Source organism: Callorhinus ursinus, unplaced genomic scaffold (genome assembly GCF_003265705.2).
Source record: "Callorhinus ursinus isolate GAN/ISIS: 27379988/994484 unplaced genomic scaffold, GSC_fseal_2.0 scaffold12, whole genome shotgun sequence".
Lineage (NCBI taxonomy): Eukaryota > Metazoa > Chordata > Mammalia > Carnivora > Otariidae > Callorhinus > Callorhinus ursinus.
The window spans coordinates 11,505,992-11,524,581 of NW_027397074.1; the positions used below are offsets into that span (position 1 = coordinate 11,505,992).

General features: G+C 36.6%; 1 protein-coding gene across 5 annotated transcripts in view; it reads right to left on the minus strand.

The window, feature by feature from the left end:
- PCLO (piccolo presynaptic cytomatrix protein) overlaps positions 1-18,590 on the minus strand; it is a 391,109-nt gene that overhangs the window by 357,638 nt on the left and 14,881 nt on the right. For all 5 annotated transcript variants that reach the window (XM_073898726.1, XM_073898725.1, XM_025872800.2 and 2 more), the window contains exon 3: positions 5,292-6,695. In XM_073898726.1, the coding sequence (XP_073754827.1) occupies positions 5,292-6,695 (1,404 nt within the window). The remainder of the gene's footprint in view (positions 1-5,291; positions 6,696-18,590) is intronic.

The following is an 18,590-nucleotide window of genomic DNA, read 5'->3' on the forward strand; positions in this document are numbered from 1 at the left end:
ACTGGGATAGAGTTTTAAGAGTAAAATAAATGGTCATCAAGAAAGTAAAGGGAGAAAATAGTGGACCAAATGATGTAAGTTCTAATATTCTGTACTGCTGAGTTTCCTAGTAGTAACTGACCCAAATACTGAAGAATATAAATAGACATAAAAGTTCTGAAAAGAAGTGAGAGAGAAAACACTTGGAACCAGAGGGATCAGTAGAGAAGATGTCCTGCTTGAAGACTGGCATGGCCACATTATGCCAGTCAATAGTACAGATATTTTTTGTTTGTTTGTTTTTTCAATAGTACAGCTATTTCTTAATGACGGTTAGCAACACCTGAGAACATTGATCCTTGGGCCAGATCAGACCAGGCATTAGTTGATGTGTCTCTTGATGATGAGAGCCCTAAGAACTATCTGCTCAGTACAGCATGCAAAACAAACCAGCTATCTTGTGCAACATAAGGAAAATTATGTTTTGCTCTGCAAAACATAATCAGAGAGTGATAAATCTAATAATACTGTATAGAGAGAAAAAAAATATATCCTACACCGCAGTATATCACAATGCATGGACATAGGGAATCCCAGAGTCACATGATGAAAAGGTAGTAGTAACAGCAGTATTTAGGATGGAAAGCCTTACATAACAGTAATCAACATAAAATTATCAGGGAGATATTTTACATTTTTTTCATAGAGTTTTTTAAATAAATGTTTTTTTTTTTGCACTTAAGATAATCTTAATTTGAGTTAGCCACAGTACTCATTAGCCACATCTGTCCAGAGACTATCTTATCAGACAATGCATCTCTAGAGAAATAGCAGCAGGTGTGAGAAGTTGGCCAGAATATAAACTCCAGCGGTGGAGATGTCAAATGCTATCACATCTCCAAAGAGAATCTGATACTTCAGGGTCCTTGTTCCTTGATTCAGTAACATGAGTACTAGTAAACTTTCCTTGGGAAACAGTTAAAAATACAAAATATTTAGTCCAAAAATATTCATCTTATTTATAATGAAAAAAATGGAACAGCCTAAATCCCCAATGTGAGAAGAATGTGCATGAAAAAACATATCCATATATCAAAATAATTAAGTAATAATCATTTTTAATAATATGTACGAAGTCTTTAGTCATGTGAGGAAATATTATATAATCACATGTTAAGACTGGAATACAGAACTACCAGAGAGAATAGAATAGTAACCATGTAAAAACCCATAGAAGAAAAGACTAATGGAGAAATTACTTTGTTTGAATTTGTTTAAACAAAAGTTTATTTTAAATCCACATTTGGTACCCATCACCAGGCTAAGAGGGCACGTTGTGCATGGAGCAGTGGGTGTTATATGCAAACAATGAATCATGCAACACTACATCAAAAACTAATGACGTCATGTATGGTGATTAACATAACATAAAAAATTAATTACTAATAAATAAATAAATCCACATTTGGATTTTCTGACTAAGTATCACTTAAATAAAAAAGCAACACATCAAAATTTCCTAAAAATTAAGAAGCAAAAATTTTGTTTCAACCCATGAACTTGTCAACTTTCTCACGTAAGCTAAAAAGTGCTATCAGTGTCCCTCTCAGCCATGCATGTCAGAAATATTCACACAGAATGCATATCTCCATTACGTCATTATTTTGAAAATAATTACTGGTAGAATTATTTTCTACTTACTGATTTTTTATCATTCTTTCGGTTTTTAATCTGTGTGTGTGCATACTTAATTGCTTTTTAGTATTGGGCATATGATTTTTAAAGTATTAAGTAATGATTTTTCAAGTAAAAGCAAGATATGTGTTTGCCAAACTAAGAAATCCAGCACATGCCCACGAGGCTTCCCTTGAGTGTGTGACAGAGAAGGCAGAAGCCACCACAGCTAGAGAGCAAAGATCTGAAGGGATCCCGGTTACACCACTGGGTCTTAATTGGCTCAAAAGGCCCATCTGTTGCCTAGTGACAAATATATGCTAGCTATTCCTGTATCACTCAGGCCCTGCGTCATTATCTTACTAAGGAAGCAAAATTATGACCCTGGAACTTCCTGAAACATGAGGAAACGTGGTTTTAAGTTTTATTCCCATAGTAAAAAATTACTTTTGAAAGGTACAGTAAAAACAATAACATCATCACCCACTATGAGTAACTTTGAGTCCTTTTCGCATTTGAACTGAACCAGAATTATTAAATTCACTAGGTAAACTGATTGTCAACTTAGGCTGTTTTTCTCAGGATGCTTCCAAATTCTCTAAGATCAGCTCTTTCAGAAAGTCCTGCTGCTGCTTTTAAAACTCTTTCTAAGATAAGATATTCCCTGAGTTGGCAAAAGTTAAAGCCTAAGAGACTTCTTCCTTGCTATCAGAGGCTACTGGATCACGATGCCATTTATACGAACTTGGCATCAAACAGTTAAACCTTCTTAGGCTGAAGCCTGGCTACACCCCAGGGCCCCACAGGCAACCCTTGGCACAGCTCAGGTGTTGTGGGGGATGCTGTGTATGAGAAACAGGAAGCCACCAAAGAGACAGGTGTGTTTGATTACTGGGGGGGGGCAGGGGGGTACTCTCTACAGCTCCCTAACCCATGACTAACTATAACCAGCTCTTCTCGCCACCAAACGAACAGAACAGCAAAAGGGGAAGGCAGAGTGGTACCCACAGGAAAAGAAGACCTGCCTCACAGTGATGAGGTAGAGTAGAAGCAGAGGCTTATCATATAAAGGTAAATGTGCTTTATTAGGATAATAAATGGAAATAGTTGGTTCCTTTCTTAGAAATACCACTTCTTTGCATTGCAGGTATAAAGTCTGAGTATTTTCAGAATGTGCCCCCTAAAACTAGAAGGAAAGAGCAGAAAATATGAGGTTAACAAGAAATAAATATCACAAGCAGAATGGAGAAAGCATAGAAATAAAGCAAGGATCAGGGAGAAGATGCTTCTCTAATCGCTCCTGACTGAAGGAAATGAGGAGAGATTAGAGTAATAACTCTGACAGAGCAGCACAAATTAAGCCTATAAATCGTATTTAAAATTTTCTAGAAATGTATGTGTATGTATGCACACACACACATACAAACACAATGTGCCTTTCTTTTCAACTAACTCCTTCTGCCACTCCTCCCAAGTCCTTTGGGGTAATAATACGAGGAATATTTGAACACCAAATCACTCAACCAACATCATTCACTCCTTTGATACCAGGTCAGCCAACGACTTTACCTAAAGGCTGGAGGGCACTTAAGGCCTTCTACTAACTGAAAACTTCACATGGATTAGCACAGTTAAGTTACACCAGGAACATTAGCCAACTTCTTTTGTTACATCAATTTTTCTTCTTCTCTGAAACATCTTTCAAATTCAAATAAATTACCACACAGCAAAATACTCTGAACAGTAACAGTGATCCCAGTGATCATATTTAAAATAGGATTTCGCCTAAACCACCTGAATACTTGAGACCACTTATATTTTCAAATTACTGAAATTTCACACATGGCCTAGGTAATTCTGTGCTTTATTCAAGAAATCTCCTTTCCAAATTAGCACCCCCGACAAAAAAATAAAATTTTACCAACACAAAGAAAACCAAAGATTTTCCTGAAAACTTCATTGTCTTTCTACCCAAGGGCTCTCATTTCATACCTCCAAACACTGAGTGGATTCTCGTAATCACTATGGTCCAAATATATACATATACACATGTACACACACACACACACACACACACAATCCTCCCTCAACTCTACATTTTTTTTTTAGTGTGCCCAAAATACATTTTAAATGGAGACATTAGGTTTTGCTTTTAGTGATGCAGTTTGTTTTATAACTCTTTAAACTGTACTGTGTTGACACCATCAGCTCCTCATTAAAGGGTACAATTTTTTAAGTCTATGAAATAAATTCAATTGTATTGGTAAAATAAAAATTTTCTGCTTCATGAATACACAACCAAAAGCAACTCTTCTAAATATATGGGAGAAATTTAAGGTTTGCTTTTTGTTTTGCTTTTGTAGTGAATCCAAACCACTGTAAGTAATAATTATAGTGGTTGCCCCTCATGACGTGCTGAGGGAAACCAAATTTTATCTGCCTTTAAAATGAATCTCAGCTAACTCTATTCATCACAGATAAAGAGGATAAAATTCTGCTTAAGTCTGTAGAAACAATACTTTCACATGATGCTAATTATGTCAAAGCAACCTAATGTCTTTTAAAAGTAAAAAATAAAAAATGTATACAGTCTATTCTTTAAAAAAAATTAAATCAAAAACACACCAAGAATCTCTAAAGCTTCTTCTGTATAATTGCTAAAATCTGTTCAATTTTTCCATTCCAATGAATTATAAAATCAAAGAGAGTGGAATAAAATAATCCTTAAGTATTTCTGATTTGTGTAAAAACAATGAATAATTATTTAAAATTCAATCCCAAAATGTTTATTAAGCCTCTAAGAAAGCAACAATCATTTAACCCCTCAGTTTCCCAAGATCTAAATATTCTAACAGCCCCAACACATGAGTAATGTTTACATTCATTCTTTAATATCTCTGTTAGGTAGAAATTTGACTGTCTGCATTTTGGTCATTTACATTGTGGGAAAAATGTCTCATCATCCCATTAAAAAAGTTTTTTTAAAACAAAGTTCCTTGACATCGGTCACTGAAACCCATGTATCTGTTTTTGTTTTTTGTTTTCTTTGCACATTTCTTATTAAAGTATTCTATTATATTTATGGCAGACAATAGCTCAAGGAGAATTATAAGAAGTCTAGACCTAATGAGTCTGAACCACTATTTTCTAGCAGGCAATATTATTGACTTGCACTAAGTTCTTAATTTTTGTAAAATAACAGATCTCATGTTATTTATGGATCTGTAAGCAACTAACACTTTCTCTAAGGTAGTGGAGGCAGGAAGGATTGAAGACCATGGGAACGGTAAATTACAACTCTTACTTGCCCTTAGTAAGTGAAAACCACGCAGTACTCCAAAGCTACAGGTCTTTAATTCACAAAGGATTGGGATAATTGTTACTTTAAACTGTCAGCTTATTTCATCTTCTTAATTCTGGTGCATAACCCAGAAAAATATAATTACATGAACTTTTAAAAAGAAATTAAGCCTGTAATAAGTAATTGAACTATGCCATCAATATTGATATGTCTTCTTTACTAGAAATGTTTTTTTTGTGTGTTTTGGGGGATATTTTTGCTCAGAATTTTGGCTACCAAAATAATTCAGAATAAACATGATATACTCACATCCATAAGTAAGATATAAACTGCTTACCTCAGTCAAGTGCGGTGTAGGGTTAAATCCACAGAGATTACACACTTGATTCTTGCATTCAGTGCAAGTATTGAAGTTAGGAGGATCCTGAGAACCTACGTTGAGTTCAGTTTTGCAGAGAGGACAGGTCGATTCTGGTTTGGGGGTTTTCTCCAACTTGGGGTGAAGGACAGCCTTCTGAGGCTCCGCTGCTGAAGCTTTGCTATCCTTAACAGGCAGAGGTTTCTTTTCTGTTTCTGTTCTTTTTATGGTTGGAACTTCTTCAGCTTTAGGCTCTAATTTTTCAGCCACTGGAGCTTTTGTTTCTTTTTTCACAGGGATAACCTTTGCAGGTGCTAGTGGCACCTGACCTGTGGATTTGGGTGGCCCCTGAGGAGGTGGCTGTGGAGGAGGAGGGCCTTGTTTTGTTGGGGCCCCAGGCCCACTCTGAGACTGAGACCCAGGCTGGCCTGCTGTGGAGATTAAATTTGATGCCTGGCTGAAGATTGATGCTCCAAACCCAAAGAGTTTTCCAGTCACAGTTTCTTGAGGCGTCGTGGGCTGTGATTTGGGGGCATCAGTAATACTTCCCAGATTCAGACTGAAGCGTCTTGACTGCTCCTGAGGCTTTGGGGGCTGCTGAGATGTGGGGGCAGTTTGGCCAGTGGTAGGTCGTGAGCCTGGGGGCAGAGGTGACCCCTTTGGCATCGGCTTGGCATCTGGCTTAGGACTCATTTTGGTTTGTGCTTTCTTGGGTTCTTCCCTCTTTTCAACTGGATCAACTTGCTTTTGACCTTTGCTCTCTGAACTAGGCCCAGGATGTGAAATAATTTTTGAATCGGATGCAGGTCGGGGTATGACTTTAGAATCGATGGGGGTGACTTTTTCTCCTGTTGGTGGAAAACTCTGTGAGGGTTTGGCAGCGTCTGTTTTTAGAGGAGGGGCTATTCTCTCTTGATCCTCTGACTGTACTTTGGAGCTTGGAATATCAGGTTTTGCTGCTATCGACGATGAAGACACAATATCTGTGGCTGGTTTCACCGTCTTGGGCGGCTTTGGTTTATCCTCAGCCATGGGGACCTTGGCCTGCTCAGACGGGACTGAAGGCTCTTTGGGAGGGGCAGGCTTAGAGGAGGACTCGGCCACAGGAGGCTGCTTGGCTGCCAGTGGGGGAGACCCGTGAATGGTTGGTTGTTTCACTAGTGGTGGGGCCTTCCTAGACTCGGGGGCCTTTGAGATATCCTGTTTGGGTACAGTATCCTTCTTTGGAGAAGTCGGCTGTGGCTGTGGGGATGGTTTGCTCACTGCAGATACAGGAGTAACGGGGGCAGTCTTCGGTTTGGGCTGAGGGAATGATGGGACTGGAGCCAGATCACCGCCTAGAGCTCTTTTCATCTGACAGTTTAAACAGAGCCACTCTTTTATCTAGAAATAATACGAAATAATGGTCAGAGACACTAACAATGTAAAGACACAAAAACATAAATTTAAAAAGGCATGGTACCATTTGAAGCTATGTGGCTCCTCATTTGAAACATAATATATAGATCCCAAATGATTTACTTAATTTATATTAAAATATTATAATGTTAATTACACTGAAATATAATTAATGAACCTCAGAGAATTAGGCACTCTATACTTTAAGGAAAATTAAAAAAAGAACATAAAGTTGTATTTTTTTCCTAATGTTATTTTTTTTTTTTTAAAGATTTATTTATTTGAGAGAGAGGGAGAATGAGAGAGCACAAGCAGGGGGAGCAGCAGAGGGAGACGGAGAAGCAGACTCCCCGCTGAGCAGGGAGCCCAATGCGGGGCTCGATCCCAGGACACCGAGATCATGACCTGAGCCAAAAGCAATCACTTAACCAACTGAGCCACCCAGGCGTCCCTAAAATTTTGTTCTTTGCCCCTGATTTACTGAAAGTTTGTACCCTCAGAAATAGGAAACACTGTATCATAAAAAGATGAATTATAACATATTAGATTCTACAAATTACTTACATTAGGTATTTTCTCTATTGATGGCTCATATACAATTTTTAGTTACACAACCCAGTGTACGCCTGTCAGATTATTAACACACTGCTAATTTCTTAAATTAGCAGAGCATTACTTTCCCCTCTGAGGCAACATAATCAAATGAGTGAAAACAAAAACTGCTAACCATAATGGGTTAGAAAGAGAACATTCTCTGTTAAGAAAATAAAGAAAAAAACAATGGCATCTCTTCAAATTATCATAAATAATAGTGTGATTGGCATCTCTTCAAATTATCATAAATAATAGTGTGATTTAACAGAGGAAATATTTTTTTCCTCATAATTTCATGAATATACTAGAAAGAGCAATATAAGTAAGCGATACACTTATTCAACTGGCGAGATATGTACAGATGTGAGATATACATCACATAAACACAGGTATAGGAGTAAGTGCATCTGCTCATTTCATCCTGCATCAATATAAAAAGGAGATGCTGAATTTGATACTTATTTTAGAACATAATTTAAAAGCACCTATGTTTAGCATAAGTCAATCAGACAATTAACCATATGATAATTGTCCATATGATATGGACAACTGACCATATAATATGTCCATATGATATGTGGAATAGGAATCCACAAGGAATAGCACAGAGGATCACAGGGGAAAGGAGGGAAAACTGAATGGGAAGAAATCAGAGAGGGAGACAAACCATGAGAGACTCTTGACTCTGGGAAACAAACCGAGGGTTGTTGAAAGGGAGGTGGGTAGGAGGATGGGGTAACTGGGTGATGGGCATTAAGGAGGGCATGTGATGGAACGAGCACTTGAACACTACATCAAAAACTAATGATGTACCATATGTTGGCTAACTGAGTTTAAATTAAAAAATAAATAAATAAAAATACCTAAGTTTAACATTTACCTTTTTCAATTCCAAAATAATGAGATTATACAAAATTTTAAATATTCCCAAAGTAATTTAGAACGTCAAATTCTATATGATGCAATCTTCTCCACCCAAAACAACCAGTGTTACCAGTTTAGCACTGAGGTTCTAGGTACAGAAGTCTAAGGGTGAAAAACTAAATATGTGGAACAGAGGTACCAGAAAAGCCTTCCACAGTACAAAAGTATGAAGTATTAGGCTGGCAAAAAACATGTTCCTTATTTGCAAGCAATTTCCTTTTGAAAAGAAATTGAAGGGGCGCCTGGGTGGCTCAGTTGGTTAAGCGACTGCCTTCGGCTCAGGTCATGATCCGGGAGTCCCCGGATCGAGTCCCGCATCGGGCTCCCTGCTCAGCAGGGAGTCTGCTTCTCCCTCTGACCCTCTTCCCTCTCGTGCTTTCTATCTCTCATTCTCTCTCTCTCTCAAATAAATAAATAAAATCTTTAAAAAAAAAAAAAGAAATTGAAATAACCTTTCCTAAACTCTTAAAAACTTTTGTCATTTAACAGGGTATACTGTTAAGCTTTTTTAGTAAGAAAGAGAAACTTTATTGAACTATTTTCTTAATCATTAAAATGGTTTTAAAGTAAAAAAGCACACTGAATCATTTAAACTCATGCACTGGTATAAAAGGGCTTATTTTGCAACCTCATGGAAAGCAAACTTTTGTTTGGAGAAGGTTAAAGAGATTGTCAACTCTAACATGTTTTATTTCTGTTTAAAAATGTGAAACCAAGTAAAATTAAAACATTTGTTAAAAATGGGTGGAAAGTACTTGGGTGTTCATTACATTTGCTTTCAGTATGGGGGTTGAGAATCTATGTACTTGTAATATTTTTATCTTTACTTTTCTGTATGTTTGAAGCATTTCACAAAATAACTTTTTATACATATAAATATTTGAATCCCAAAACATAAGCAATTGCTACTTATGCCAGTACCCTGACGAAAGGTGAGCTAAAATGTAAGAAAACTTTCACTCTACTTTACCCCCTTCTTGATGGACAGAAACTCCTCCATAAATACACTTTTACCTACTCAACCATCTCCCCTACTGTCAATGTCACTTCTGCTGTTCTACTGTTCATTTTTTCTCATTTGTCTTTTTCCACAGCCTTAAATGATACCACAACACCTCATAATCATACAGACAAAAAAATATAATTAAAAGCATTATTCTTTACCTATGCTTTGTCACTGATTTTTTTTCCCTGTAAAACATTATGAGATGTGCACCTACATTAACCACATTAAATTATAAACCCCTAGGGTTAGTGACTTGCATTATAGTTAATTGCTCCTAATCTTTTTGACGAGTGTTATAACCAAAGCAGATGCAAAATTCATTCTCCTATTCCTTTTTAAATTTTTTTTGTTTTGTTTTTAAGTAAGCTCCACACCCAATATGGGGCTTGAACTCACAACTCAAGCAAGATCAAGTCTCATGTTCCACCAACTGAGCCAGCCAGGCACCCCCATTTCATTACTTTTTTTTTTTTTTTAAGATTTATTTATTTGAGAGAGAGAGAGAGAACATGGAGGGGAGGGGCAGAGGAAGAGGGAGAGAGAGAATCTCAAGCAGACTCTCCGCTGAGCACAGAGCCAGATGTAGAACTCAATCTCATGACTCTAAGACCATGACCTGAGCCGAAATCAAGAGTCTGACTCTTAACCAACTGAGCCACCCAGGTACCCGAGCCACCTATTCATTTCTTATTGAAGTATTTATTGAGCAACTTCTACTTGGCACATAGCACTGAAAAAAAGAGACAAAAATCTCCATCCTCCTGGAGACTACATTATAGTAGAAAAGTCAGATAAGAAACAAGTTAACATATAACTTGAAGGTTTTTATAGATATGTAATAAGTATCTGATGCTACTGTGATGACTACTTTTTTCCTTTCTTCCTGCCTGGAAACTTCCTCCCACCCTCTCCACTGAACACTTTCTTGGATTCATCAGGTTTTATCCGCAAAACTGTAAGTCTCTCTGCAACATGAACTTTGGAGCTTCATGCGTAGCTAGCATGTAGGCTCTTATTCCACTTGGAAACTACTGTAAAATGAGAACACTACCAGAGCATATCAAATGCATAATTAACTGGGAAATACATTCTATATTGCTCTTATTCCCAAATCAAATATCTCCTTGTACTTTATAAATGTATAGGACTCTTGTTTCCACATAAAGACGCAAGGGAGAGTTGGGAAGAGAGGTAGAAAACCCAAGTCACTGCCTCTTCATAGAGGAGAATTCTGCTTTTCTCTTAATACACCCTTTTTTTTTTAACAGACTCCACTGCCCCATCTTTTGTCCTTTTAATGACCACCTTTTCTTCATGTTGATAAACAACACATAAAAGACATTTTGACCCCTCAATGTTCCTCCTCACTGTTGAACACGGGCTAAAATCATTGTAGCAATCACAATATGAAAAGCTTTTTATCCTCTTAGGATTTTTTTTTTTAGAAAGAGCCTCCTTTTATATTTAATTCTACTGGCCAAATCCATTGAAACTAGAAATGATTTTTATCTCAGTGCTTAAAAATCTAACCCTGGGGGCGCCTGGGTGGCTCAGTCATCAAGCGACTGCCTTCGCCTCAGGTCATGATCCCAGAGTCCTGGGATCGAGCCCCACATCGGGCTCCCTGCTCGGCAGGAAGCAGGCTTCTCCCTCTCCCACTCCCCTTGCTCGTGGTCCCTCTCTTGCTGTGTCTGTCAAATAAATAAATAAAATCTTTAAAAAAAAAAATGAATACCAAAATTTCTGGGAGCTCTACATAACTAAACGAGAAATTTAGGGGCACCTGGGTGGCTCAGTCATTAAGCTTCTGCCTTCAGCTCAGGTCATGATCCCAGGGTCCTGGGATTGAGCTCCACATCGGGCTCCCTGCTCTGCAGGGAGCCTGCTTCTCCCTCTCCCACTCCCCCTGCTTGTGTTGCCTCTCTCGCTGTCTCTCTCTCTGTCAAATAAAACAAAAACAAAATCTTAAAAAAAAAAAAATCTAGCACTGAAAACAGAAGCATTTCCAAGTCCCTGATTCAACTGAAAAACAAAAACAAAAGCAAACTTCCTACACACTGAGAAAATGAAAAAGTCCACGAGCCGCCCCAGCATCAGGAACCACCCTGTCTCCCACAAAGCAAGCAGGGAGAGTAAAGAGTGGTAACAGAGCCTTTGCCCTCTCAGTCATCCGAGTTAGAAATACTGTGGTATCTTCACTGCATTCCCATTTATTCAAGTATGTCTGTGCTGCTTGTGAAAGGTTATTTCCTGTTCATCTTTTCACATTTCTAAAGCCCATGTCCCTCACTTGGCTTCCGTCATTGTCCAGATACTTTACAACCTCACAAAAAGACCCCCCATGTAAAACCACCAACCACAGAAGGGGCTGACTCTAACTTACTTCCCCTTGCACCTCAATGCCTCTCCCAGAATTGTGAAATGAATTTAATCTTTTGTAACGACTTCAAAATATATAATTTTGAAATATAAAATGCTAGTACTTATATCATCCTTCTATTTTCGGGTCTATATCCCGCAAAAGACAGTAAGCAACAAATGGGAAGGACTTCCTGGTAGTAGTCTTTCCACTGACGCCCTGGGGTCTAACGAACACTTTAAGCATGACAGAGGCCCACAGTGTTTGAGCTGGTTTGAATTAAATAAATTAACTGAAAATGTTTGTGCTCTTCAAACTACAGCTTTCCTGGGTTCACTCTGCTAATTCCCACTGTTTACACAGTTTGTAGGACATGCTGCTGCCTTCATTTTCTGGTTGCATGCCATGGACAACCTATCGCCATTTTGAGTCAAACCCAGAGAGTCCCTCATAATCACCTTACCTGCTAACCATACATATCTTCCCCACCTTGAGGCAGTAACTGCCTTGTTTCACTTCCAAGATTAAACACTTATTTCTAAGTCTGAGCAGAAATGAACCTGAATTTATTACCATCACTGCCTCAGATACTTCCTTCCAGTTCCATTTGGTACCCATGTCTGTAATACAGTTGGTTCTCCTATTTCTACATGATTGGGTCTTCATTCCACCATAGCCATGAACGAGGATCTCAGAAGATTTTAGTCCTTATTACCTCCTCCCCATACCACAGAGGTCAAACAATATCCAAGGCCAAGGTGGACTCACAGAAGAAGGCTTCTACCAATATTTTGTAAACAATTTCCCATAACTAGCACTTATCGGGGCACCTGGGTAGGTCAGTTGGTTAAGCACCTACCTTCGACTCAGGTCATGATCCCAGTGTCCTGGGATTGAGCGCTGTGTCGGCCTCCCTGCTCAGTGGGGAGTCTGCTTCTCCCTTTGCCTCTGCTCCCTACCCCCTGCTCATGCGCTCTATCCTCTCACTCTCATGTGTACACGTACTACTCTCTCTCCCAAATAAGGAAAAATCTTAAAAAAAATAATAATAACTAGCACTTATTCCCTAACATTACACTATAATCATCCATATCCACCTGATAAATGATGGGGAAAATTCAAGAAAGAATACCAGGGAATCTCACAACTGTATCAATGTGTCCAGGAAGAAGTCTTATCTTCAACATATACACATTAAAATGAAAGAATCCAACTTTATTAGAAAAATATGTCATGCTTCCCTATTCCTAAATTCTAGAGTTGATGTAACAAAAGGAAAAACCGTCATCTTTTGCTTTCCCCATCCATAGCCTTACTTACAGAGAGTGCCTAAATGGAACTCAAGGTCTGGAGACACAACTGTTTAATGAGCTACTGTAATTCAATGAGTTCTTTGGAAAGGAACAAAAGAAACACATAAAGTTGTTCATTCACTCTTCTAAGTTGATATGCTACACAAATGGGATAAGACACTGGTTAGCCAGGATTTCTGCTCATTCTCCGGTCACTATGTATTCTAAGGCAGACCTATAATATAATTACTATAACATACCTCCCTGCTTAATCCAATCCTCTGGATTCCATTTTGCTGGACCTTTGTTATTTATCTGAGCTGTGACATACAGTAATACAAATTCATTGGCTAAGGACTTTGATGGATAATCATGAATGTATCATTTAGATGTCTCAAAGGTACCACTCAAGGTTGTGAGCTTCACACACAGAGTTTCAATTAATGTTGCCACTGTCAAAAAAAGTTACCCAAACTTTTGATTGATTACTACTGATCACTAAAAAATTATATTCTGAATTTTAAGAGTGTGTCTTCAGTAATAATTTAAGATAATTAACTCGACACATCTAAGCATTGAGGTGAGTTGGCAAATGTTAGGGTTCTAGAATTAAAGCATATTCTTGCTCACAACTGTTATTCAGCTTCAAAACAGAATGGAAATTTCTCAAAAAAAAAAAAAAAAAAAGTCCAGAAGGCCTAATGACTATAATCCACCCTTCAGTGCACTCCAAACTGGAAATTTTTAAACACAAAATCTACATAAGATTTATAATGGAATCTCTGCTCAACACAGCATAGTACTTGGAATAATGGAACATCAAAAGAATAACACAGTGTTCGGAATTTATATTTGCTGGTGTTCATACCATTCACATTAGCTGCTGAATAAATTTTCTTCAGTCATGCTTTCATCCCGCCCATCCCTACATAATAAAGCCTGTTGGGTTCTTCCTTCTGAAAGCAAAACAACTAAACTTTTCTGCAAACCGTGACATCTACAGGCCCCATTTACTTCATCATGGCAGTACCCTCATTCTCCCATATGTGAGTCACAAGGCACAGCCCATTGTGTATTCCTCCTCCATTTACCAGAATGCTACCCATCTTTGGGGTCCACATTGAATTTCCTCCTTTACCGCTTCACATTTCCAGGTCTGCCGCTTCCTAACTCTTCCTAGCAGTTTGAACCACAACATGACTCAGACATTGCTTTAAATTCTTTTCTAATTATTTCTTCTTCCCTTCTCTCCTCACATGGACTCAAAAGCAACACCGACTTCTCATGAATTATTCTGAACTTTTGTCCTATTTTTCGTCAAATTATCTTCAAATATTTACGGAATATGTTTTTAAATGTTATATTATTTATATTATTTTGAATGTCATAGAAAATATAATTACATAGCATACATTACATAATCACATAATGTATCATATTACAAAGAGGAGACCAAGCTATCGCCTGAAAACAGACTGTTTTCTGCTCTTCAAGGATGGCCCAAGCCACATGACCTCCACAGAGGCAACTACTCACTGACAGCAGTCTGGCTGCAGATGGCTCACTGTAGTCGACATCTTTAGCTATGCATATTAATGCGCAATTTATTTTGGCTAAAAACAGGACATTAGCATTTCTCAGGACTGTGATGACATGCTTAGCAACTGGGTGCAACAGTTTTATTTTAAACAATCCATCCAGAAGTTGGATGGATACATCTCTCTGAAAGTGTGTGGATTATAATTTCTGCTGCATATTTCGGCAACCATTAACAAATCTCGTGAAATGTACACTGAACTTTTTCCCTCCTAAAGTGTAACGATGTTTACCAAATACTGGCAATAACATGTGTAAATCCTCAAAAAATAGGATCAAATGATAAAAGCATAGTTTAATGTTTGTCAATGCAGTCCAAACCCAGAAAACCACTTTCGCCGAAGCAGAATTAAAAAATATGATTACTATACATATACACACATGAAAATATATTTGTACTCTATTACAGCCACACACAGAGAGGAGGATCCCAAATCAGTAAGCTTAACTTAGATACACTATGCATTAACACGTCTGAGCTGCTTCTCATACAGCGAATTCCAAATTTGATGCCTTGAATGTTAACACACACCTTGAGCTATCACACAATTTTGTAGCCTGCGATCCAAGAGTTCCAATTAGGCTGTGTATGCAAAGAGCTTATTGAACTGTCCTCTATTTTTCATTTAAAAATTGAAGAAATAAATTCCATTAGTGAAAAGATACAAGGGTCACCTAAACTTTGTGAACTCATTATGTAGGCTGAAAGCTATGTATCTTTAATTCAATCAGATGCTAACTAGAATTAAGATAATCACTTGTATGTTGAATTGGAAAGGAAAAAAAATGCTTTTTAAAAAAATATATGACATGCTTAAAGTATATTAAATCTAGTATAAAAACAAAATTGCATGAGGATTTTAGCCACTTTTAGCTTTCTATGAATGGAAACCACTTAAAATTTATTCAAATTTTATATAGTTATATATATGCCCATTTCCAAGAATGTCTTTAAGGACAATTGGATTTTAAAATTACATTTAATCAACTTTACATTATTTTCAATTTTTTTCATAGCTCCTATCCACATTTTTCATTATCCTGTATTTCCTTCTGATCATTTTTTTAAACGTTCCTCTGTCAAGTTTAAAAACACACAAATCCACATATTGAAATTTTTCCCAATTTTTACAGAATTCCCAATCACATGTTCACATAATAAAGCCTGTCACTGACTTCTTTTGTTTTACATAAACAGAAATCTGTTCCTAAAAAGTTGTTCCACGAATTCTACTGAAAATTCTGACTTTACTGAACAAATGACAGAAATGCCATATTTCTATCCAATGTTTTACAATTGATTTTTTAAATCTTTATTTTTGATTAGAGGAAAAAAAAAGTGGTTTGTTGTTTTATATTCAGGTGAGTCCAGGTCTCTCTCTATAAAATTTATTATATTCTATTTTACAAACAAATTCTATCTTCATTTGCTAAATTACTGCCTCTCCTCTTGGACTGAGTTCTGTTCCTGACAGTGAACAAAATTATCAACTTCATCGTCTGTATTTTCAAAATCTAACACAGTGGCTAGCTCAAAGCAGGAGCTCACAGTTTTCCTAAAGAACAAAAAAGAATTCAGCAACATAAAACTCTGGTTTCAGCAAGTGAGTAGGAAGGTATAAAAGCAGTGTTCTTGGACCTCGGTTTTGTTTACGCTAAGTTCCAAAAATAAAATAAAAAGTTAATTTTTTTAACTTTATAAGAATATGTAAAATTTACACACACACACACACACACACACATACACACACACTTTCTTTAACCTAGAAATTTAAGAAATGGTCTATTTAAAGGCAACATGGTCTCCTATAAAAAAAAAAAAAAAGATGCTGAATTTGGGGTCAGCATATCCAGTTTCCTGTATGAGATTCACTGCTAAGTAATTTTGTGACCATGCAAGTCACCTAAAGTCCCTAACTTCAGTTTTCTCATTGACAAATGGAGTTAACAATGATGGCACTATCCTTATTTGCCTATCATAATTTTTATGAAGATTACTAATAATGTTATCTACTACTTTCAGTTTCAAAGCATTTCCACTTATATTGACAAATGTGATTTTGACTTTAGGAAGAGTTTTATATCATAAATAAGAAAACTAAATATTCAGAAAAAAAGAACGACCTGACCAAATCACAGGTAAGTAGCTGAGCTAGGGCTGGTATCCACATTGTCCAAATCTAAAATCACACATTGTTTCCACTTTTCCAAAAGGCCATCTGATGATTAATTTACAAAGAAACATTTAAGATTTCAAATTGCTTTACAATATGAATTCTGATTTCTTTACTCTATTACTTATCTTCAAAATGTGGATACCCCCTTATTAAAAGAGCATTAAATGGCAAAATGCATATAGAGGGCCTAGTGAACAGTCTGAAACACATAGTGTTCAAACTATGAACTCTCCTTTCTGTAACGGAAGATCAATCTCCTTTTTACTGAGGAAAAAGGCAAGAAACTGTAGAAAAGTTGTTGCTTCCTTATCAAAGATGACTAGAACTACTTCAAAGTAAATTCACAGGAATATCAGCAAGAGTATACATATGTGAGGGGTAGAGCTAGGACTACACCCCAGATCTGATGCCTTACTGATGCACCTGATATCGGCATTTTTAAGGAAAATAATTACAAACTTCGAATAGATTAATTACATTTTTGTCTTCAATGGATTATCTTTGAAATATTTGTAAGTAAGAGCTTACCTTTATCTAAGCTAATTAAGATATGGAATAGGAGTGAGTGTTAGATATGTTTTCTCAAGGGATGTGAACAATGAGCACATTAACCCATCACTGTATTAAGTTTACTGATCCAGCAAATGATTTTGTTCAGGTGTAGGTATCTGCTTTCACAGCAGAACATCTGTTCTTACCGAGCTATGTAGATCATCATACCGGTTGCAATAATATGTAACAAGAGCCTTAGTAGATATTCTAAAAGCTGGATGTGCAGAAAGACACCTGAAACATCTAGTCATTTAAAAGCTGAAAGTGAAAAAAAAAAAAAAAAAGGCTTTGGTTCTAATGACTAAACTTATGGGTAGAGCATGAGCAATATATATTTTATACAGGGAACATCTAAGTCATGAGAAAAATGTTGCAAACTGGATCTTGTTGAAAACAAGAGCTAAATAAATATGGCGTTTGTAAACATATTAAAATAACATAGATTTTTTAAATGATTAATTGGGTATTTCCATTCCTTCAAATTCATTTGAAAACTGTTTTAAAGGAAGATAAATTTACTTTTTATAGTCAGGGTATTCTTGTTTTAAATACTGTTAATGATACCATATGGATTATTGGAGAAGAGAAAAAAAAATCCTTTATCTTTAGAATATAAGAACCTCATACTTAGAATCAAGGGAATGTATTCCTCTTCACTGGATTCATATAAAAACAGTGTCAGTTAAAGCACACATGACTGTGATAAAGGATGTATTAAAAACTAACCAAATTTGCCATCATAGGCATAAAGGCATTTCAAATCATCATCGTTATTTAGAAACCAAAATTCTCGTAATTTCAACCAGTAGAATGTCAGGTAGAAGGCTGAAGGTGACAAATCAACAATCTAAATTCTTTATCCATTCTGTCACATCATATAATTGTTCAACCAATCATTTGATGAGTGAGGATTTTTTAAATTACTCAAAATGTTAATTATAACGTGAATTTACAAGCTTAAAAAAATAGTACATAAAGGTATATTAAAAGTAAAATCTTCTCTCTCTGCTACCAAGCTTTACTCTTCACAATCAGTGTTAAGTTATGCTTTGAGTTTTTCTAGTCGTTGCCATTACAGTACCAAGTTTCAATTTATAAAAACATCATGCATTTTCACCTTGCTATAAAAGCTAGTTTTTCAAGACAACCTTACATTAGCACTACTTTAGGACTGTCTTCAGCAATATCCAAGAAATTATATTTAATGCATTAATTATACATCTTAACACGCAATAAGATATAACTTTTTCAGCTTGATTTCTGTACCATTTAATATCATCTCACATTCCACCATGGTTATGCAATCACATTTTGGAAAGCATTGATTTAATGTCTTTCTAGTTTTCTTCATTTCTGGGCTAGAGTCAGCTATTCCATCCC